This window comes from Syngnathus leptorhynchus, chromosome 20 (assembly GCF_054491065.1).
Source record: "Syngnathus leptorhynchus isolate UIUO chromosome 20, UIUO_Slep, whole genome shotgun sequence".
Lineage (NCBI taxonomy): Eukaryota > Metazoa > Chordata > Actinopteri > Syngnathiformes > Syngnathidae > Syngnathus > Syngnathus leptorhynchus.
In genome coordinates, this window is record NC_141214.1 from 443,684 (window position 1) to 465,254 (window position 21,571).

Consider the following 21,571-nt stretch of genomic DNA (forward strand, 5'->3'; position numbering starts at 1 on the left):
ACAGTTGAAAACTTTAATTCACATTCAGTTGGCTTTCATTACGCTGAATTGTATTTACAGAAATGTGCATTCCCAGCCAGACCCATGTAGCGTACATATTGTATCGCTCTTGTATGTACGCAAAATGTTGGAATAAAATAAGTGTGCGTGTGTGAGCCACAAAACACATTGTGATATTTAGTGAAGTGAAATGAGAGCACAAAGCTCGGGCCAACATTCCCGCACTGGCACCACCTCTCGTCTTCTCCTGTCTGAATGAAAAGCATCCGAAATCCCAACGTAGCACAGCGGAAAGAGCACATTGCCCTTTATCTGTGGAATGATGATTTGTTTTTGTTTTTTTAAACAACATGCAGCAGAACTTCATGTTTAGGTGTTTATTATAACACGTGTAGAGTAAATGAGCGCCAATATTAACAATCGCTTCTCACATGGCAGTCTGCAAAAAATCTGCTGCTGCAAAGGAAAACCACATGCTAGCTTTGAAAAATACCAACACCACTTCATTCAACCTAACACTATCGGGAAAAAAAAATGAAGTCACTAGTAGGTTTTGAATAACATTTCTGTTCATGTCTCAATGTACAAGCTATTTGGATGGCAATGTAGCATCCAGAGGAGTTTCCAGCTTTTGTTGGTTGTTCTTTCAAACTACATTGTTGGGAATGAACAATTTCTCCACTCCACATTGTGTCACTGCACATAGATCAACAATCAATTCCACACAAAAATATACCCGCCAGTAATGAGGTTGCATACCGAGATTTAGTCGTGAGTTTGGTAGTTTGCTGAGTCAAGCACCGTTGTGCGCAGTGTCCATCCATCCATCCATCCATCCATCCATCCATCCATCCATCCATCCATCCACGCATCCGTCTGTCTTCATATTTGAAATCTGCTTGTAATCCCTCTTTTAGAGTGCAGTCACATGGCTTTGGAATATAGAGCAAGAAAAGCAGCCATTTCCGTTGTGCAGCTCTGTATGATCAAGCGCAAAATACACGACAGGATTTGATTTTATTGACCATCTTCATACAGCAAGTCTTGAAGTACAAAACGACACGCTGCCTTCCATACAGTAAGTATGTGTAAGTCCTCCAAATTCATTTGTTGCTTATGACAAATCAATACAGGTGAAAACCATCAATAATAAATGTTTATGGAGGTTCGTAGCAAGCAAGAAGGCTCTGACCGCACAACGGCTCAATAGACGTACTGACTCGAAATGACTGGATCGATGTTATGTATGTACATTAAGGAGAGTATCACACCTCAAGTGAAATAGGATTGAAAATAGGTCCAAGTCAACAGAGTCATGTGCCCAAAGAAGAAAATAAATGGATGCGTGCAGATTCAATGTTAGTTGAGCTATGGACTACTCCTGCCGGTTGGATTGTCTTTTTGAAAACAACCCAAAAAGGAAATGTCACCTCGATAACACATCTTGGCGAGATTTGGTTTTACAGATGTCGAGAAAGCCTATTTGAAGCATCTTAATCATGTGTGGAAGGTAGCAGGAGGTTTGTCGCTGTCTTGGATGGCGTTTAACGCTAGATTGAAGGCCTGTGCCTATGTTGCGATGAACCCCCGATCCATCCAATAACCTGCTACTCACCCATCCGTCCATCCATCCATCCATCCATCCATCCATCGACAGGGCTACCTAGTGAGCATGTGACCTTCCAGACTTTGGGGGCGGCGTGGGTCCCCCGCCCCCCCTCTGATCGTGATCCCTCCGTCCGTGGCCCAGGATACAGTGCGCGCTGCCGCAGCCTTCGTCGTCATCGTCTCCCTCGCTTTCGGAGGACGACTCGCCGAACTGTCGAGGCTTCTCGTAAATACAGCAACCTGAAACACCGCGTGCTGCATTAGTGAGATAAAAGCATTTCCACAACTTGGGGCAATGCTACAGAGGTGGGTGTGCCATACTCACATTTTGAAGACCTCCTCCCTAGGTGCTCATTGTCAACCGTGTCGCTGGACCATTCGACCTTTTTCTCGGTTTTCCTCTTCCTTAGCTTGATTGTCAGACTGCGTCCCTCCTGGAAACACATCATGTCAACAGCACTTATGACTTTAGATCAATTAGGGTTGACATAATTCTTTTCTAAACGTTATCCCTCAGCATTCCGTCGCATTGTGCACAGTGGCCCTCCTCCAAGCTTGCGTGACTTTTCTGCAGGCAGGCAGGCAGGCAGGCAGGCAGGCAGGCAGGCAGGCAGGCAGGCAGGCAGGCAGGCAGGCAGGCAGGCAGGCAGGCAGGCAGGCAGCCACTTGGCTTTTTCATTCCCCAAATCTATGCCAGCTATACTATATGGAGGCTAAATGGCCCTTGTGAACGTGTGCGCACTTCAAGCGTGACCTAGTTGCACGCATGAGCTTGCGAGCGGGAGGGCGGGCGGGCCTATGAGCAAGTGGAATGTTTATTAGCCACCCTGACGCGCGCTCACCTGCAACTAAATGACCTTTCTGATTTACCTGCTGAGGCGGTGGCGGTGTGCTGGTTTGCACAGTCTCCGTTATGGTCTCACTTGACGTCCCAGGAACCTCAGCCATCCCTGGAGCTTGTTTGCTAACGTCAGCTCAATTTAAAGGTGGATTTCCCAAAATCGCCCTTTAACAGCGTGTTCTAAAAGCATCAATAATAACTCACAGTTGAGAATATCCTCAAAGCTAGGAAGAAAGCTTGATGAAAGTCAGATATGAGCTCCCTCGAGCAATCTGATGGAATGGGATGTGGCCAACCAAAATAGTCAATATTCAAGAATGACACATCGTTAGCAGGACTAGGAACGGAAATGTCTTTTCGTGGTGTCAAATGTTAGAACGTCTACATATAAATAATGATACACGAGGGCTCAAAACAAAACGCAGTACACTAGTTGTACTTTTTAAATATTTGATAGAATGTTCTATTCTAACAAATATGTTGGTTTGTTCTAGACGTGCTTTTAAAATTGTAAGCTGCAATATTTTGTTTTGAAAATCTATTTCCGTTTTGTATGTTTACAATTGTTTTGACGCGGGACAAGATATTTGTATGTGGACAGCAAGGACTTTTTTCCAGTGTTGCTATTTGATGATGTTATTATACCTAATGCGATTGTGTTTGAATAAAAGTTTGAACTAGGAGGAGAAAAAAAAACACTTTGTTCCTGTGTTCCTGTCGTCCGTCATTCAAAACAGACCGTCGCCAAACATCAATTATCTGTTGACAAAGTTTCATTCGTATGATTCACCCTGCTAAAATTTTAACACGAGCAAATTATCACGGGACCATCATCACTTACTGTTTTGAAATGACAGTGGCCGTTGAGATCATACAATGTGTTTTTACAACATTATTTTTCGGGGGAAGATATTTATAAACGGACAGCAAGGACTTCTTTCTTGTGTGCTTGTTGTCCGTCATTCAAAACAAACCGTCGCCAAACAACAATGATCTGCTGACAAAGTTTCATTCGTTTTATTTACCCTGCGAAAATTTTTGACATGAGCAATTTATCACGGGACCTTCATCACTTAATGTTTTGAAATGACAGTGGCCATTGAGATCATACGATGTGTTTTTGCAACATTATTTTAAGGGGGAAGATATTTGTAAACGGACAGCGAGGACTCGTGTCCTGTGTTCTTGTCGTCCGTCATTCAAAACAGCCCGTCGCCAAACAAGATTCAGCTGCTGACAAAGTTTCATTCGTATTATTTAACCTGCTAACAAAATTGACATGCGCAATTTATCACGGGACCATCATCACCGAATGTTTTCAAGATTCAAGATTCAAGATTCAAGAAGAATTTTGTAGTGGCAGTGGCCATTGAGATCATATCAATAGCAATATTGTTTCGTTTTGAAGATGTGGTCGATAGGTACTGTTCGAAGGCTGGCAAGGAGAGATGCGGCGGTCAGGTTGTGTTCTCGTAACTCGTCCAAGCCCTCCAAGTCAAGCGCGCATTTTCGTCTCCAAGTTGAAAAACAAAAACGGAAAAAAGAGAGGGACAACGCCATACTATCCACTCGAGACCTTGTGAGTCCTCTCAAAAACGACCTTTTGCATGTCGAGCCAACCAGCGCTGCACTGAATGTGTCGGTTTTCGAAAGATTTACAATCATATGAGAGCACCAACATAAGTGTGAAGATCTGCACTTCTTATTTGTTTCCAGACTGGCGAAGAAGACCTTCTGAAATGGAGCGAGAAGGAGAGAATTCTCTACACTGCTCAGACGCCGCCTGGGGCAAAGAAAGGTGAGGGAGGTGTTTGTCCCACTAATCCTTTTGTTGTTATTGTCACTCTGCAGCATTGAAAACAAGTTTTCCTACTTGTGAATATGTTTTGGCAGACACAAGCTTGCCATTCCCATCGTCATATAGCCCAGATTATGTGGAATCCAGCTGGTATCAGTGGTGGGAGAAGGAGGGATTCTTTAGGCCTGAGCACCATGTGAGAGAACAATCCATTTTTTACGATTCTTTTGATTCATAGGCATGCACCATATTGTGGTCACCCCAAAAAGTAGGTGTGTATCAATTGATGTCACATTTTGTACGATATGATGACAATGCTGTTTTTCCTCTTTAGGATCTTCATGAGTTATCTCACGCTGTGGATCAGAACTTCTCTTTGTGTATACCGCCACCAAATGTGACAGGGACTCTGCATCTGGGTCATGCTTTGACCGTAGCAATAGAAGATGCTTTGGTTCGATGGTAAATGGCAAACAAGATTGACAATAGTGCCTTTCCAGTATATGATTTTCACTGATGACATACTGTGTGTTTTGCTCAATCCACCAGGAGAAGGATGCAGGGCCAAAGAGTACTCTGGGTCCCTGGCTGTGATCATGCTGGTATAGCAACACAGGTAACCAGTTGTGTTTCTCTCCCCGCTTTTGTCAGAAGTGACGATTTCAGGATTTCTGTTCAACTCTTGCGATGATTCGAGCAAGCGGAGCTGGACACTGGGGAATAAAGTCTGCAGTTGAATTTGAAACACTGCATCTTATAAGATCTTGTTTTGGGATCAGAGCGTGGTGGAAAGGATGCTGCTCCGGGAAAAAGGAAAGCACAGGCAAGACTTCACTCGAGAAGAGTTTTTACAGGAGGTCTGGAAATGGAAAGATGAGTGAGTTTCCGTCTTCAGCTCTCGTAGCGCCGGAAGTATTCATCGTTTGCTGAAACGTTGGAGTGCTGTTGTGGCAGGAAAGGAGACGAGATATATCAGCAGCTGAGGAAACTGGGTGCATCCCTGGACTGGAGTAGAGCCTGTTTCACCATGGATCAAGTAAGACGTAACATTTGAACTCGATTGAATGAAACAGAGCCTGCGGCTCAGGTTCCACGGATTGACGACGGAAGCGGCTCCTTTCTATTTCAAATGACATATGGAATGCACGATCAATGAGTCCAATGTCTCTTTTGTGTCAGGGTTTCAGTCAGGCGGTAACGGAGGCTTTTGTGCGTCTAAGTGATGCTGGTCTGATCTATCGCGCAGAGGCTCTGATCAATTGGAGCTGCGCTCTGGAGTCGGCCATCTCAGATATAGAGGTGATATCATACAGTAATATATAGGTATATGCGGACCATTCAAACATTTGGAACGTTGCAGACAACTACTATGAACTGATAGCCAGCCATCTTTTTGTTTGTTTCTTTGCCCATTCATAGATTTATTTCCTTTCCTGTTGGCCCACAAACCAATAATACTAATAACGTGAACGTTGTTTTTCCTGACGTTGAAATGTCACTTTTCATCTTCAGTAATGAATTGCTGAAATCTCTTAGCAAAGGTTGCGTATTTTCATTTTGGTCAGGTGGATTCCAAGGAACTCTTTGGGAAAACCATGCTGTCTGTGCCTAATTATGAGCACAAAGTGGAATTTGGAACCATGCTCACCTTTGCATACCCCTTAGATGGCCACGGTGAGTAGGAGTATTGATTGGGGACCAGGCCAGACAGACTTTGTCATTTTCCAACCGTTCAGGTGGAGAAATCACGGTGTCGACGACCCGTCCAGAGACCATGCTGGGAGACGTGGCCGTAGCTGTTCACCCTGACGATCCTCGATACCAGGCGAGAAATTGGAATGCGGAAACAATGTCGATTGTCCTTTTTGCTCTCCACTTAAATGTGCAGTGGAGAGGCTAATCCACATGGGATCTTTTGGTTTGTTTGGTTCCAGAATTTCCACGGAATGCAATGCCGCCACCCCTTCAATGACAGACTGCTGCCCATTGTCACTGATACAATTGTGGACATGGAGCTCGGGACTGGTCAGTCACAAAAAAAAAGCACGCAAACGTTCACAGTAGCTTCACCGCACGCTTCTCAACATCTTTGCGTGTAGGTGCTGTCAAGGTGACTCCTGCTCATGACCACGCAGACTTCCTGTTGTCCCAGAGACACGCTCTGGCCCGCCTAACGGTGATTGGAGGAGATGGCAAGATGACTCCACTTTGCGGACCGTGGCTGGAGGTGCGCACGACCGCTCCATTGACACCTGTCAACAGATGACAAATGTCCTTGTGTTTGACGCGGATGACGTTTGAAGGGAGTGAAGCGTTTTGATGCCAGAGAGCTGGTCGTAAACGCGCTGGTGGAGAAAGGGCTGTTCAGAGGGAAGAAAGAGCACGCCATGACCTTACCCGTTTGCAGGTACGCCGCGGCATCATGGAGCGCTTACCAAGAGCGGTCTTGTCTCAGTGATTTTTTTTTATTCCCCCCCCATTTGGAAGCCGCTCGGGCGACGTGATCGAGCCTCTCCTAAAGAAACAATGGTTCATCCGCTGTCACGCCATGGCTCAAAAAGCAATCCGGGTAAGTGGCGTTGCTGGCTGATGGTTTCTTTTGCCCGATAGCCAAAACGCTGTGTGTCTTTCTTTACGGCCAGGCTGTTGAGGATGGCCATTTGGAAATCATCCCTGACTTTTACAAGAAAACGTGGAAGAACTGGCTGTCCAACATCAAGTAGGCCGAGCAGCCGTGCGTCTATTGTTCTGCAAACAAACACAATTGCATCCTTGTTTCCTTGCACAATGTGGCTGTGTTTGCTTTCCAGCGATTGGTGCCTTTCCAGGCAGCTGTGGTGGGGGCATCAGATCCCCGCTTACAGGGTGGACTTTCCTTCTTCCACTGACAAACAAGAGGTTGTGCATCAGAGCTATCTCACTGGACTGTGTCAAACAATGGAGATGCAAAGATGACCAGTGCGCCCATTTTAGGGTTTGACTCCAGCTTGGAGTCGCGCTTGCTGGCGGCGTGCGCTCGCAGACTGCGGTGTCACAAGGTTTGTTGTTCAATCGTACAGTTGTTTGTTTTTGGCTCAGGACCGATGGGTCTGGGGAAAGAATGAGGACGAGGCCCGTCAGAGAGCCAGCGTCAAATATGGAGTGAAAGCACAGGACATCACTTTGACTCCAGGTACATCATCACTGACTGAACTGGTCCCACCCATTGAGACGGAACTGTCCGCCTTGCATTGCCCAAAATGGCAATGCAAGGCGGACAGTTCAAAGCAAAAAAAGAAATGGGTGGCAAATAAGTGTCAAACGGGAATGAACTATGAGCACGGTCTTTTCTTCTTTTTGCTGTGTCTCCTCAGACTCTGATGTTCTGGATACCTGGTTCTCCTCTGCGCTCTTTCCTTTCGCCATGTTGGGCTGGCCTCAACAGGTAGTCGCCATCCATGTTCGAGATTGTAACGTGGTCGGTCACCCTCCTTCTCCTTGTCCAGACCGCAGATTTCCAACGCTTCTACCCAAACTCCATGCTGGAGACGGGGAGTGACCTGATCTTCTTTTGGGTGGCGAGGATGGTCATGCTGGCCACGGAGCTGACGGGCCACTTGCCTTTTAAACAAGTACCGGCGTATCCGCTGCTCTCAAATTTGTTCTCGGGTCGTCCATATTCAAGCGGTATGTTTCTGCTCCATTTGAATATCCGAGGTGCTACTTCACTCTCTGGTGAGGGATAAACACGGTCGCAAAATGAGTAAATCCTTGGGCAACGTCATTGACCCCTTGGATGTGATTCACGGAGTCTCCTTGGAGGTACGGAACGTACAATTCCTTTCGTCATTGGCGCTAAGAGTTTTCCAATTCTTTTTTTGCCCTCTCAGCGGCTTCAGCAGAAAGTTAAAGAGGGGAACCTTGAGCCCAGGGAGCAAGCGATCGCCTTGGAAGCCCAGGTCCGGTCCGGTCCTGATTGATGTTTCCCCCCGAATGCGCGTGCGCTGCTCATGACTTGCCTCCAACTGCTGCATCTGCTTGCTTCCTTCCTTCCTTCCCTTAGAGGAAAGACTTCCCAAAGGGGATCCCTCAGTGTGGAACGGATGCTCTGAGGTTTGCCCTTTGCGCTCACAAAACCATGGGTGAGTCAGACCTGAGTGACCTCCACTTTCCATTCAAGTCAAAGTATAGTTTGGTTCCATTTCAAAGATAGCACAGCAAGTGTTGTTGTTGTGGTGGTTTTCCTTCCTTGCCATCGTTTTAGGAGAAGACATCAGTCTATCCATGGCTCAAGTCCTGAGCTGCAGACATTTCTGTAATAAAATGTGGCAGACGCTGAGATTCACTCTGCGAGCGCTGGGTGACAACACTCGGCCGGTGGGGAACCTGGACCGGGTACGAGCGGCTTTTGCAAATGTTCATTTCAGAGACTTTTGGTAGCAGATGGTCACTTCCAACTCGATGCCCCTTAGGTGTCTGATTTGGGCAGTATGGAGCGCTGGATCTGCTCCCGACTGTACAGCACTGTGGCACAAGTCGAGCGGGCCTTTGAAGAATATGAGCTTCAGACTGTCACTGCTGCGCTCTACTCCTTCTGGGTCCACGATCTGTGCGACATCTATTTGGTGAGACAGACGCGTCCATATTGTGGAACCCATGTCGACAAGGTTGATAGAAACTGAGGGAAAGATACGGTTTGGGCTTTTCTCGTGTGTCTGCGTGTTTTGTAGGAGAGTGTGAAACCTGTGCTGCTTGGAAAGCAAAACGGCGGCGGCGAGGCGAGACCAGCGGCAAGCGTGGTCCTCTATCACTGCGTGTCTGCCTCTCTGGCCCTCCTCTCCCCAATCATGCCGTTCCTGACCGAGGAATTGTGGCAGAGACTCCAGCCGTTCCGAAGCCGAGCTGCAGCTCAGACCGCCAGCCTGTGTCTTCAGCCGTACCCCCGCTCGTCTCAACTGGTACCGCCCAGCGATCTATGCGTGCGCGGACGTCTAAGCTCACGTGGCTATTTTGTCATCTCCGTCCTGCCAGAAACACTGGCATTTCCCAGAAGAGGAACGCCATTTCCTGCTGGTCCAGGAAGTGATCCGCGTGGCTCGCTTCCTTAGGGCTCAGGGTGGTTTGACCAAAGAAAAGCCTCCCAGTAAGTCATAAGCACTAATTGCCCTTGGAGTGGTTGCATTTTGATTTTGCTTCCCCGTGTGTTTCAGTGTGGGTGGTGTGTTCACCCGGTCAGGCCCGGATTCTCCTTCACTTTGGATCTGCCGTTTGGACTTTGAGCCGAGTGTCGCGCTTCAACGTCTATTGTCCCGAAGAAGCCGTCTCTTCCGTTCCCCCGCCCAAAGGCTGCCTCGTAGGCGTTGTGGACCACACGTGTCGGCTGCACCTTCCTCTGCAGGTAGTCGTGGAGCTCCACTATAGATGGATATTTTCTTGGGAGAATTTGGGCCCTTTTCTTTCCAAACTTTTGGGAACAATTTGTGGAAGGATGTGTGTGTGTGTGTGTGTGGGGGGGGGGGGGGGGTCTGTCGTCCCCCCGTTTTTTGTTTTTTTTCAATGCGCTTCGTGGTTGGTTTTGCGATGCATGGGGCTCAATAAAGTTTCGGAATCGAATCAATGCACAAATAAATCACGCGTGGAAATATTCCCCCAGAGCGCCGTGAACATGACCAAACAAGTGGCCCAGCTCACCCAACGAAGAAGCAAGCTTGTCCCCAAGCTGGATGAGCTCTTGTGCAAAATCCAATCTCCAGAATACCTTCACAAGGTCCCAGCACACATCAGGGAGCAGATGGAGACCAAGGTAAGCGCTGAGCACATTGGACACTTGGTTAGTCACGGAAATAACACAAATAGTCAAAGTCGAATTTGAAAAGCATTTTCTTCATTCACATCAATTGTTCATGCTTTCAGCAGTAGGCAGACATTCGACACTTTGTTGTGCACATGCTTTGTGTTGTATTGTAGGACATGCAAAATATTCTGTGTCATTCCTCTTGAATTTTAGCTGTCAGCATTTCAGCAGGAGTTGAAGACGATTGAGGATCAGCTCAAGGTGCTACAAATGACAGAGTGTCCCCCCAGCAGCTATTCCAATGATGGCGATCGGGGTCGTACACAAAGGTCTTGAGGGCAAATGTTTTTTTGTTTTGTTTTTTATTCAAAGATGTGTTTTGTTTTGAATAGTATTTTCACAATGGTATCAATGACACAGCGCAGTGTTGCATAATGAGCAACGTGTTCCAACTGGTCTTCACAACAAAATAAATATAACTACCTTTTCAGACTGTCTAAACGTGCTCCTTGCTGTGTCCTCTTTATTCTCACTATTCCAATATTAGACTTGACTTTCATTGGTCACGTCAGCTATTGGTGGAGACTTCGGCTCGACTCGGCTATTTTCGTTAAACACGAGTGACTATCCGGAAGTATGCTCGAGTGAAAATGCATTTCCGTCATCAGACGAAAGTGCTGGAGGAGGTGGTAGACCGTGCCGGGCTGGGCTGGGCCGTGCCGTTCCGTAAGCAGCCGGAGCATACCAAACTCAACGGCGACACTCACTGTATGGAGGAATGCGAACATTCTGTATCGGGGAAACTTACTCATCCGTCAGCGACCACAGTTGAGTGGAGACCGTGTCGGAGCCGCTATGGAGCAGCTGAAAACGTGAAAGGCAAGCAGCGGAAACGACAATGGCTAACGTTGGCTAGCCACAAACGAGCCGGACTGGACTGGACTGGACTTGGCGCGAGCCCGAGCAGCCTTCCTTCGACCATGAGAGGCAGGCACGCCGTTTTGCTGGGAGCGAGGTGAGTGACGCGACGCGGTTGCACCCCTCCCTCCCTCCCTCCCTGCCTGCCTCCCTCCCTCCCTGCCTGCCTCCCTGCCTGCCTCCCTCCCTGCCAAAGTGAGCGATTACTTTTAGCTAGCAGGCTAAGGGTACGTCAGCACACCATACGGACGGACAGACGTATTAGTTGATCGGACTGACAGTGTACAGTCTTCAAAGAACCCTGCCTGGCTGGCTCGCTGGCTGCCTGGCTCGTTCGTGTCTCAAGCTCTTTTGGCTGGCGTTGGCTCGGCTCGGCTCGGCGCACACCCGATGCAAACGGAACACTCGCAAGCAATCACGTGCATTGGAGCGTGATTAGGGATAACAATCGTATCGGAGATCGATATTGTATGATGACAGCGTAGCAAGGGGCGGTGCCTGCCCGCCTGCCTTGTGATTCAGAATTGGCTCTGTCACGGTGCTGGTCATGTGAAGAAGAAGCATTTGGCTCTGGTGCCTCCCAAAGGCTGCCTGCCTGCCTGCCTGCCTGCCGTCTGCTTCTTCTTCTTGGCAACTCCACATCTTTGTGGTGGAAACTGGAAAGCCTCGGGAATAGAGTTTTAGCTGGTTCACTTTGTAAAGCAACAGTTCGTTCCCTCCCTCCCTCTTGTTCACAGTTGCTGCCTCCTCTCGTGTGCAAATGTTAACTTTCAACAGCCTGGGACATCTGCGAGCTGTTCTTTGGGCAAGTAGAGCTCTATTGTCTTCCAGAACACTCTTAAGGCAACTTAATCCCCATTTGTGTGCCGCTGGTGGAGTCCATCCTAACAAGATGACTATATTTACCAACACTAATTGGTTTATCATGCTAATCCTGAGGCTCTCCTGCTTCAAAGTGATCTGCAGCAATGTTCCACTAACCTGCTACTGTCATCACAAAGCATCGCGTTTTGCACAAAAGGATTCGCCCTAGATGACACCTTGTCGTTTGGTCAACATTTTGTAGTTCATGTCGGTCGAACCATTGCACACCCTGACAACATTTTGGAAAGCGGTATTTGTTTCATATTTTCCTCATTTGAAATACATTTTCCATGACCAACCTCCATTTCTTTTTTTCTTGCTCTGTTTCCAGGATGATGGCAGAAGGATAATGTATAAGGAGTCACTTGCCATCCCCCGACCCGAAGTGACCAATTGTTTTTGGGGGGGGGTTTTTCTTCCCGTTCCCCCCCGCCCCCATTGAATGGAATTGACGCGCTCCACAGTGAGGTTGTCCATTTCTTGTACGGGCACCTTCTTCAAAAGAAGACAGGCTTGGTCTTTAATTTGCGATGATGTAATTAGACATCAAGTGTTTGGCTTGGATCTTTCTCTGGCTCCTCCAAGTGTTCCCTAGCTTTCTCCTTTTCTGCAACCTTTCGGGCCGGCGGCCATGGTTCGAAAGAAAGGTTCCCTCGTACTATGCGGCGCATTTCTGTTTGTCGCGTGGAATGCTTTGCTTTTACTTTACCTTTGGGGACGCCCGCCGATGGGCCGCCTCGGGGCGGAGGGCGGCGGCGCCGAACCGGGAGGAAATGAGGAGTGGGGTCTGATCCGAGGTAAAGGAAGCCGGATCAACCTGGCGGGGGAGGTGATCCGGCTGGCGGAGGAAGTAGAACTTCAGCTTGAGACCCAGAAAAAGTTGTTAAAGCAGATCGAAAGTCACAGGGCAGCGTGGTCCAAGCGCAAAGATGTGGGCAAAATGGCGGTGACGGACGGCCAATCCCTAGCGCTTCAGCCCCTAAAGCCTCTGCTTGTCAAATCTTTTGCTTCGGTGGGCCCAGACGCTGGGCGCCAAGCCACCGTCACGGACCAGCGCCATCAATTGTCCACTTTTGCCAGGCCCCCCCCCGTCATCATTCCTATCCTGGTGATCGCTTGCGACAGAGTCACCGTCAAACGGAGTCTGGACAGACTGATTCAGTACCGCCCTTCTCAAGAACTCTATCCCATCATCGTCAGCCAGGACTGCGGTCACGCCGAAACAGCCGGGGTTATCGCCTCCTACGGCGCTCAAGTCACGCACATTCGCCAACCGGACCTGGCGGACATCCGAGTGCGGCTGGAGCACAGGAAGTTCCAGGGCTACTACAAAATTGCCCGACATTATCGCTGGGCACTGAACCAAGTGTTCAACACTTTTGCGCAGTCCACTGTGGTCATAGTGGAGGATGACCTGGAGGTGAGTGGCCCATGTTGCCAATCCTCTCTTTCCGTCTGTCTGGAAGCGGCACGTCAGCTCTTTTGATTGGAATGTGGCATGAAAGCGAGCTTTCTTCTTCTTCTTCAGGTGGCACCAGACTTCTTTGAGTACTTCCGCGCCATGTACCCAATCCTGCGCTCCGACCCCACTTTGTGGTGCGTGTCCGCCTGGAACGATAACGGCAGAGACGCCTTGGTGGACCCGTCCAAAACCGCTCTTCTCCACCGGACAGACTTCTTCCCCGGTCTGGGCTGGATGCTGCTTAAGGAATTGTGGGACGAGCTGGAACCCAAATGGCCTTCGGCGTTCTGGGACGATTGGATGCGTCTGCCGGAGCAACGCAAGGAGCGCTCGTGCGTTCGCCCGGAAATATCGCGCACCATCACCTTTGGCCGAAAAGGCGTCAGCTTAGGTCAATTCTTTGACCAGTATCTGCGCTACATTAGACTCAACACGGAATTTGTGCCTTTCACCAAACTAAACTTCTCTCATTTGCTGAAAGACAACTATGACGAGAAGTTTATCAAAGAGGTTTACGGCGCCCTGCCGGTGAAGATCGAGGAACTGCAACAGGGGGGAGCTTTAAGAGGACCCGGTCCCTACAGAGTCAAGTACTCCAGCAGGGATAGTTTTAAAGTCCTCTCTCGGAATCTCGGGGTGATGGATGACTTGAAATCCGGAGTCCCGCGGACAGGCTACAGGGGCGTGGTGGCCTTCCTGCACCGCGGCCGCAGAGTCTTCTTGGCTCCGCCGGAAGGTTGGACGCGATACGATGTCAGCTGGAGTTGAGACGGCGAATGTTGGGGAGGTGCCCGACCCTGAAGATGGAATTCCAACAGCACACCAGTGGCTCTGAGCTGCTCACTCAGGAGTGGATGGATGGATGGATGGATGGATGGATGGATGGATGGATGGATGGATGGATGGATGGATGGATGGATGGATGGAGGGAGGGAGGGAGGGAGGGAGGGAGGGAGGGAGGGAGGGAGGGAGGGAGGGAGGGAGGGAGGCCGGCCGGCCGCCCGCCAACCACACGCTTCAATCTCATGAGAGCAAAAGTCCACTCTTGAACACAGCTTTTGGCAAAGTGCCTTTCTTTTTTCACCCGTGAGGTTTGCTCATGAATAACCTGACAGCAGCGGTAAATAATCTTTCATACGTTTCATATTCCACTGTCAGTGGAAGGCCAAAAAAAAAAAAAAAGTCACAAGACTTGGGAACTCTGTCAATGTGGTGCACACATATGAAAGCAAGTGTTTGAATCTGTCAAACAATCAGACAGATATGATGATACCTGGCCGGCCTTTCAGAGCAATCATCACACACCAATTCTGGCCTATTCCAGCCAGACTAATACGAACGAGCTGAGCTGAGGAGTGGAAATTCAAGACTCATCAAAAAGTAATAAACGAGAAGCGGAAGTGTATACGAAGCATTTCATGAGATGCCTAAGCTCAAAGAAGGTGCCACCTTTATCACCTTCTCCAGTTCACATCCTGCAATAACCAAAACATGTCATTGTGTGGTCCAGTTTGAGCATTGCATTCATTTTCGCTCCCAAACAGGTTCTTGTGCTACTTTTCTAAAATCATTGGCTCTCTCTAGGCCCACTAAACAACAACTTGACTATTTCTATGGAAGTCATTTTCAAATCACTTCCCCCAATGAAAAGTAACCAGACGCTAATAACGCATCTTATCTGTAAGGATTCATTTGTTCACTGCCATTGAAAAAGTCAAAGGTCAATTTTAACTGTCGAAGGTCCAGGCTCAAAGGTGGACTTTTCTGTTGTTGCTTGAAATTCAAGTGCTGTCATCCTGAAGCAAAACGTCCAGATAAAGCTACCAGTGATTTTCAAAGCAACTTGTTTGTGTCTGTTGTTTATTTCCTCTCTCTCTCTCTCTCCCCCCCCCCAAAAGTTTCATGGTGTCCTCAAAATGGACTCGCTCCAACATGCACATGCTCTTTGCAGTGCCAGGTAATGCCAGTGATGTTTTGTTGTGGAGAAAGATGGACATTTTAAAAGCATTCCGTGACGTAGCGCTGCGCTAAGTGGGGATTTGATGTTAAGTAGGTATGTATACCATTTGGACTGACAATCTTTGTTTTTTCTTTTGTTTCAAATGCTTTTGTTGATTCTCTCTAGGATTTTTCAATGACTTTGCCATGATTGTCCGTTTTCTGAGTGTTCATCTGCAACCACTTGCGTGCGACAGGAGACTGAGATATTTTGTCAATTGAAATGGAACTGTCTTTAACTTGAAGTTCAAACAAATTGCCAAGCAGAGTGACCTTGATACCCTGAGAGCAGGGCTGGTTGTAGTTTTCATCCAAACCGTGGTTTGGTCAGCTTAGGTTTGTTGAAAAACCAAAATGATTGTCCGCTATTTTTTTTCTCTCTCTTTCTTTCTGCTTTAAAAGAAAAAAAGAACGCTGGTGAGTGTCAAGAAATCATCACTGTACTGTATTACGCTTTTGTCCATGAGATTGAGCGACATGACCGTTTGGTGAGAAGAAGCACTGCCTGTGTTTAGATCTTTAATACATGATGAATAAAATCCACTATTTTGATATTTGTGCAAATGTTTGAAGCATTTTTACTTTGGATTTATGTTTGTGTGTGTGCATGACTGCTCAACTGGGCTTTTGTACAAATGTTTCGATAAATGGAATGAAGGCTTTTTACTGATGATATAAATTCTAAGAGACAAGCTTTTATATCGATACTGTTTTCTTTCTTTCATAATGATCACCCACCGAGAGCGACGATTCGATCATTTTAAGTAAGGCTTTGAGATGCCGAGACTGATCAAGTTTTGGCCGAGAATTGGCTGACTCTCCAGTATTTGAGTAGCAATACCTTTTGGAATGACAATGAAAAGCTCTACCAGGGAGCAGCGCAATGTCCTGCTGTGACAAACATCCTCTGAACAGTCCAGAAGCTGAGATCAGCAGTTATCTCCCTGGTTCCGCGGAGTCAGTCATCCTGTTAGATGCTGGTTCAACTTCCTCTTGCACACACTCATTTATTGCCTGCCTGCCCGCCTGCAAACGTTTTCACATTCTACACGACGTGTTGTGTCTCTCGGGCAAAAGTATTTAAGCTTTACAAATTGATTGAGAAACATGACATCACGGGGGAGGGGGGGGGGGGATAGAACTGAAGATTTTGATACAGCCAGTGCACTGCATTTTTCCATCATTCAGTATTTATTTATTTATTGAAGAAAAGATTTACACCTAAAAAGGACACTTTTTTTTCTGACATCTCACATAACATCTGACATAACATAATGTTGTAAAAGGAATACTATGCATTTGCGCTGAAAAGCAAACGGTGACGTCATATTTGTGCGACGCGTTAACTCAGGCAAGGCGGTGAACGCTTAACATTTGGTTTATAGCGTTATTTGGGACAACGGAAAGGTAAGAAGCCATTATGATCTTATTATTTGTCAAAAATGTATCATTTCCAGAAACGTATAGAGGCTATCTGTTGCCACGTGCTGCCCTGTTGCCGATTTCATACACCGTGTTAGCCGGGCAGGCGTTATTTTCATCCACAATGGCTCACCCACACCCGATCACTTGAAAGTATGTAAAACGCGTATCTTCTCTTCCTCCAGACATGTCATGTTTCACTGGTGATCCCAACTTCTGTCCAGAGTGTGGAAATGTTCTTCCTTTAGCAGGGATGGAAGACGCCATCTGCTGTCCCCGCTGCTCCTTTTCCATCTCTGTCTCAGGTCAGGTACTACTGCTGCTGCTGACACGGTTCGGTCCCATTTGACAGACTTTTCTCCGTCTAGACTTGTCAGGTCGAGAAATTCGCTCGACAGTCCTATTCAATCCAGTGGACAAGTCTTCCATGGTCCAGGAGAGTAGCAACGACACTCAAGTAAAGGGTCCCGTGGTAAGACGGAATCCTTCCCTTCCTTTCCTTTCCTGCCTCTTGAATGCACGATTCGAGTGCTCTTGTCCGATTTACGCTTACCCGTTGTTTCAGATCGACAGACGCTGCAGTAGGTGCAATCAAGAAGGCATGATTTATCACACAAGGCAAATGAGATCTGCAGATGAAGGCCAGACCGTCTTCTTCACGTGTATGCACTGCAGGTAAAAAGAGTAAATGTCTTCAATCAAGTTATTGTCTGCTGTTTGCTGATTATTTGCTTACAGGTACCAAGAGAAGGAAGACTCGTGAGAGAATTTGGGCGATTTTCTACATTGCTTATTCACCAAAAATGGCATATTTGTTGTGAAAAAATGCTTCGACATGTTTTAAGTCAACCATAATAAAAGATGATTAAAGTCTGATTCGACATCTCACTGAATAATGGAAAAGAAAAAAGGTGCCAATTAATCAACTTGCTCGAATGGTATTTTATTTTTTACAGGTTACTAGCCTTGATAAATGACAAAATGATTGACCAAATAGCAAATGTTCCCAATACCGTATTTCAAATGATAGCAAAGAAAATGCCACCGAATTCTACAACATGAATTAGTTACATTGCAGTCCCAAAATGTGCCTTTAGATGGGAGTAGCGCATTCTATCATTTCAAGTCCAACAATAAAGAAGAAGGATTCCAAACCAATTAGAGCGCACGACCAATGTCACATGACCCGGTAGCGGCCGTGAATCTCTCTCTCTCGCTCTCTCTCGCTCTCTCTCAAAGGAAGCCCAAGCTCAACAACAAGCCTGGTGACAGCAATGCGGCTTCCGTGCTCGATTTGATCATTTGAAGAAAACAGACGATGATTTTTCGGCAAATAAGGCTCAAGTGGCGTTCTGCAACCACAACCATTGAACACGATCGCTTCGACGAGCTGCTACGAGAGTTCATCGGAACAGTTGATTCATTACAACTGTTGATTGATGACATGTATTAGCAGACGTTTTGTGTTCTTTTTTAAAATATTGTTAGAACATGAAGCTGCGAGTTCAGCTGCAGTGCAAGAATTTGCACGAATACCTCCGAGAACTCAGCCCCGATATTTTGGACCGACTTTACAATCATCCAGCAACATGTTTGGCCGTGTACAGGTAAACAGCAGCAGCAGCATTTTCCACTGTAAGCGCCGATGTCATCTTGATTGAATTCTGCAGGGAGCTGCCATCTCTGGCCAAAAACTATGTGATGAGAATGCTCTTCGTGGAGCAGCCTCTTCCACAGGCAGCAGTGGCATTATGGGTGACTAAAGAAAGCCAGAAGTGAGTTAAGTTACTTCACTTTGATGTGGATTGAGCAACTCTCCAGATTGTGCGTGTGGCTACTTAGCCAACAGCGTGCCTCCCTGCCACAGGAATCATGACGAATGTGTCTCAGTGCTGACGGGACTTCGCCTTTGGCACAGTCAGCAGCTGCAGGGTGGTCTGCAGGGCTATATCCTCAATCCAGTCTTCAAAGATAACCTGAGGATTGCGCTGCTGGGCGGGTTGGTCCGCTTTCCATTTGATCTCGCTGGCTGGCTGGCTGGCTGGCTGGCTGGCTGCCTTCCTTCCTTCCTTCCTTCCTTCCTTCCTTCCTTCCTTCCTTCCTTCCTTCCTTCCTTCCTTCCTAGTTTTTTGGTGTCATTGCACAGGGGCCAGGCGTGGGCGGACGAAGGCAGCAGCCTGGGTCCCGACCGGCACGCTCGCGACATTGACAGTCTGGACCGTTACGCCATGGAGCGCTGGGAGGTTATCTTGCACTTTATGGTGGGTTCTCCCAGTGCTGCGGTGAGTCAGGACCTCGCTCAGCTGCTGACTCAAGCTGGCCTCATGAAAAGGTAAGGAAGTTGAAGAGCTTGTCCACGTGGACGTCAATTCTTATTAGCGGGTGGCTTCTCTACATATGGTTGACAGTGAGGCAGGAGAGGCCCCCTCCATCACCTCTGCTGGCTTCCAGTTCCTTCTGCTGGACACAGCCTCTCAGTTGTGGTATTTCACCCTGCAGTACTTGAAAAGCGCTCAGGTAAGCATCTAAGGTCCTTTGGATGAGCGCTGCGGACAGCTCCTCGTCATCGCTCCGATTAGGACACATTCGGCCGGTGTAACGACGAGGAGGAGTTAACCCTAACCCTAACCCGGCTGATAGATAGAAATGATTTGCGTTCGTTCTAACCGTCACTTGCCGAACAGGCTGCCCGAAATCTGAATAGCTGAAAAGGTCTGGCCGCTCCTGATGTGGAGGAACAATGCACCAAACGATCACTTGAAGCCGATGTCATTGTAATCCGAGTGGAAAATGCGCCGCCGCAGATGTTGCAGACGTGAGCGCTCATGATTCTTTTCTCTTGTAGTCAAGAGGAATGGGCCTGGTGGAGATTTTGTCCTTTTTGTTCCAGCTCAGTTTCTCAACCTTAGGCCGAGTGAGTGGACGCAAACAAACGATCCCGTTTCTTGCCGGCTTTGACTTTTTCCTTATTGAGGATGTGTTTTTGTTGGCCTCAGGATTACTCGGTGGAGGGTATGAGTGAGTCATTACTCACATTTCTGCAGCACCTTCGGGAGTTTGGACTGGTCTTCCAGAGGAAGGTAGGTACTTTGTTGCGCACGCTCCCATTTGCTCGACGCGCCGAGCCGCTCGGGAAAGTCGATTTATTGCCGCGGTAAAACGCCGGCCGCTTCTGGAAAGTCACGAAATCCTGATTGGTAACCAAAGAAACATCTCTGTTTAATGTGAGTGTATTTTGGGCCATGCATTCTCCAGGCACCTTAGGGAAAACAAACGAGTCCAACTTTAGTCAACGTCAATTGGACATCCAGAAGAAAAATAGAATTCTGCAAATTTGACCATTTTGCATTGAGCAAGGCGGCAGAAACGGCTTTGAGCTATGATCTGCGCTTGTTTGATTTCCAGAGAAAGTCTAGGCGCTACTATCCCACCAGACTGGCCATCAGTCTGGCCGCGGGAGTGACCAGCAGCTCTTCCGGCCCGGCCTTAGCCTCCTCCTCTTCTCACTCGGCCTCCGGCACCGGGGGGGATGCCGGCTTCATTGTGGTCGAAACAAATTATCGCATCTACGCATACACGAGTATGTCATCGGATGACGACGACGCCGCCGCCGAAATCCGTCACTGATTGCATTGATTCGACCTCTCCCAGACTCCGAGCTCCAGATTTCTCTGGTAGCGCTCTTCAGTGAAATGTTGTATCGCTTTCCCAATGTGGCGGTGGCCCAGATCACCAGAGAATCCGTGCAACAGGCCATCGCAAATGGCATCACTGCGCAACAGGTACGCACGCATGCACGCACGCCCGAAACAAAGTGCAAAAGGAGGATCCCATTTTGCATGCTTTTGCAGATCATCCACTTTTTGAGGACCAGAGCGCACCCGATCATGCTGATGCAGGTAGCCATTTGAAAAGTAGCTCCATCGCCGCCTGTGTCTTCCTCACCTGTGTGTGTGCCGCAGACCCCAGTGCTTCCTCCGACCATAACCGATCAGATCCGACTTTGGGAGCTGGAGCGAGATCGGCTCCAGTTCACCGAGGGTGAGTGAAGTGGCTTTTTTGAATGCGAGTCCAATGAAGACGTAACGTAGCCATGGTAAATAATGCTACTGCATTGACGTGCTATGTGTGATTGACGTCGTTTGCTTGCCGCTTTAGCTCTTGGCCTTCACGTGCCCTTTTTGGAGCTGTAAGCTTTTTATCTCCTCCTCACTCCCTCTCAGGTGTGCTCTACAACCAGTTTCTCTCCCAGGCTGACTTTGAGGTGCTGCGGGACAGAGCTCAGGTTGGATGAAAGCCCTTTCGTGCTTGATTTGGGGAATATTACTGTGTGTGTGTGTGTGTGTGTGTGTGTGTGTGTGTGTGTGTGTGTGTGTGTGTGTGTGTGTGTGTGTGTGTGTGTGTGCGTGTGCGTGTGCGTGTGCGCGCGCGAGCGCGCGCGAGCGCGCGAGAAAAAAGTCTTTCTGCTTTTTTCTATCCTCTCCGAGAAGATCCTGTTTTCCACTGAATTGAATGTAAGTTGATGTGCTCAAGGTGAATTGTTGTGCCAGGGTCTGGATTGTCTGGTGTGGCAAGACGTAGCTCACAGGGTGATGGTGGTGACGCCGCACGGACACAGCGAGGTCAAGCGCTTCTGGAAACAACAAAAGTCGCACACCTAAGGTGAAAAGGAACCAGGAGGGATGCGAGCTATCGAGTCAGCACTTTGTCAGTAGCAATCCTCACCATGCCTTGAGTAGAGCAGAGCGCTTGCTCTCCACCCTGTCATGAAAATGTCTTCTTACAAAAAATAAACCTTTGCAAACGTGAACCATGCAGTGCTTTTGCCAGTGCCTTTCCGAATACTTTCAGGATTAGATAGGATTCTCTATTTTTAATCGTACATAT

General features: G+C 48.0%; 5 protein-coding genes across 9 annotated transcripts; 4 read left to right on the top strand and 1 right to left on the bottom strand.

Annotated features, from left to right (window-relative positions):
• Nucleotides 1–6: 6 nt before the first annotated feature.
• ppp1r11 (protein phosphatase 1, regulatory (inhibitor) subunit 11) lies at nt 7–3,403 on the bottom strand. Of its 2 annotated transcripts, none has more exons than XM_085939979.1 (4): nt 3,291–3,403; nt 2,479–2,629; nt 1,934–2,042; nt 7–1,848 (listed from the first exon to the last, which is right to left on the bottom strand). In XM_085939979.1, the coding sequence occupies exons 2-4, from the start codon at nt 2,554–2,556 to the stop codon at nt 1,664–1,666; spliced, it is 372 nt and encodes a 123-aa protein (XP_085796105.1). In that variant the 5' UTR covers nt 2,557–2,629; nt 3,291–3,403; the 3' UTR covers nt 7–1,663. The 2 variants fall into 2 exon arrangements, with proteins under 2 accessions (XP_085796105.1, XP_085796106.1); XM_085939980.1 differs by lacking the exon at nt 3,291–3,403 and adding an exon at nt 3,095–3,118.
• On the top strand, nt 3,403–10,521 carry vars2 (valyl-tRNA synthetase 2, mitochondrial). 3 transcript variants are annotated; one of them, XM_085939969.1, is made up of 29 exons: nt 3,403–4,028; nt 4,166–4,247; nt 4,343–4,443; nt 4,582–4,709; nt 4,797–4,863; nt 5,027–5,124; nt 5,202–5,283; nt 5,427–5,546; nt 5,813–5,921; nt 5,984–6,072; nt 6,182–6,272; nt 6,347–6,474; nt 6,551–6,654; nt 6,735–6,816; nt 6,890–6,966; nt 7,058–7,145; nt 7,326–7,419; nt 7,601–7,671; nt 7,733–7,858; nt 7,944–8,048; nt 8,117–8,185; nt 8,290–8,368; nt 8,491–8,621; nt 8,699–8,851; nt 8,957–9,184; nt 9,258–9,369; nt 9,437–9,624; nt 9,880–10,029; nt 10,252–10,521. In XM_085939969.1, exons 1-29 carry the CDS (start codon nt 3,858–3,860, stop codon nt 10,354–10,356), a joined length of 3,228 nt encoding a protein of 1,075 aa, XP_085796095.1. In that variant the 5' UTR covers nt 3,403–3,857; the 3' UTR covers nt 10,357–10,521. The 3 variants fall into 3 exon arrangements, with proteins under 3 accessions (XP_085796095.1, XP_085796096.1, XP_085796094.1); XM_085939970.1 differs by having other exon boundaries at nt 3,404–4,028; nt 7,058–7,190; nt 7,329–7,419; nt 10,234–10,521; XM_085939968.1 differs by having other exon boundaries at nt 3,405–4,028; nt 10,234–10,521.
• Nucleotides 10,522–10,633: 112 nt separating this feature from the next.
• Nucleotides 10,634–14,197, top strand: mgat1b (alpha-1,3-mannosyl-glycoprotein 2-beta-N-acetylglucosaminyltransferase b). 2 transcript variants are annotated; one of them, XM_085939974.1, is made up of 4 exons: nt 10,634–11,035; nt 11,676–11,743; nt 12,134–13,222; nt 13,331–14,197. In XM_085939974.1, exons 3-4 carry the CDS (start codon nt 12,434–12,436, stop codon nt 14,030–14,032), a joined length of 1,491 nt encoding a protein of 496 aa, XP_085796100.1. In that variant the 5' UTR covers nt 10,634–11,035; nt 11,676–11,743; nt 12,134–12,433; the 3' UTR covers nt 14,033–14,197. The 2 variants fall into 2 exon arrangements, with proteins under 2 accessions (XP_085796100.1, XP_085796099.1); XM_085939973.1 differs by lacking the exon at nt 11,676–11,743.
• A 2,318-nt stretch (nt 14,198–16,515) lies between these two features.
• On the top strand, nt 16,516–17,560 carry polr1h (RNA polymerase I subunit H). The gene is made up of 5 exons (XM_085900978.1): nt 16,516–16,669; nt 16,870–16,989; nt 17,053–17,156; nt 17,250–17,359; nt 17,423–17,560. Exons 2-5 carry the CDS (start codon nt 16,872–16,874, stop codon nt 17,445–17,447), a joined length of 357 nt encoding a protein of 118 aa, XP_085757104.1. The 5' UTR covers nt 16,516–16,669; nt 16,870–16,871; the 3' UTR covers nt 17,448–17,560.
• Nucleotides 17,561–17,858: 298 nt separating this feature from the next.
• Nucleotides 17,859–21,494, top strand: gtf2h4 (general transcription factor IIH, polypeptide 4). The gene is made up of 13 exons (XM_085901387.1): nt 17,859–18,291; nt 18,355–18,459; nt 18,552–18,683; nt 18,831–19,016; nt 19,093–19,201; nt 19,530–19,598; nt 19,681–19,764; nt 20,090–20,264; nt 20,336–20,466; nt 20,536–20,583; nt 20,647–20,725; nt 20,908–20,969; nt 21,235–21,494. Exons 1-13 carry the CDS (start codon nt 18,176–18,178, stop codon nt 21,343–21,345), a joined length of 1,407 nt encoding a protein of 468 aa, XP_085757513.1. The 5' UTR covers nt 17,859–18,175; the 3' UTR covers nt 21,346–21,494.
• Nucleotides 21,495–21,571: the final 77 nt, after the last annotated feature.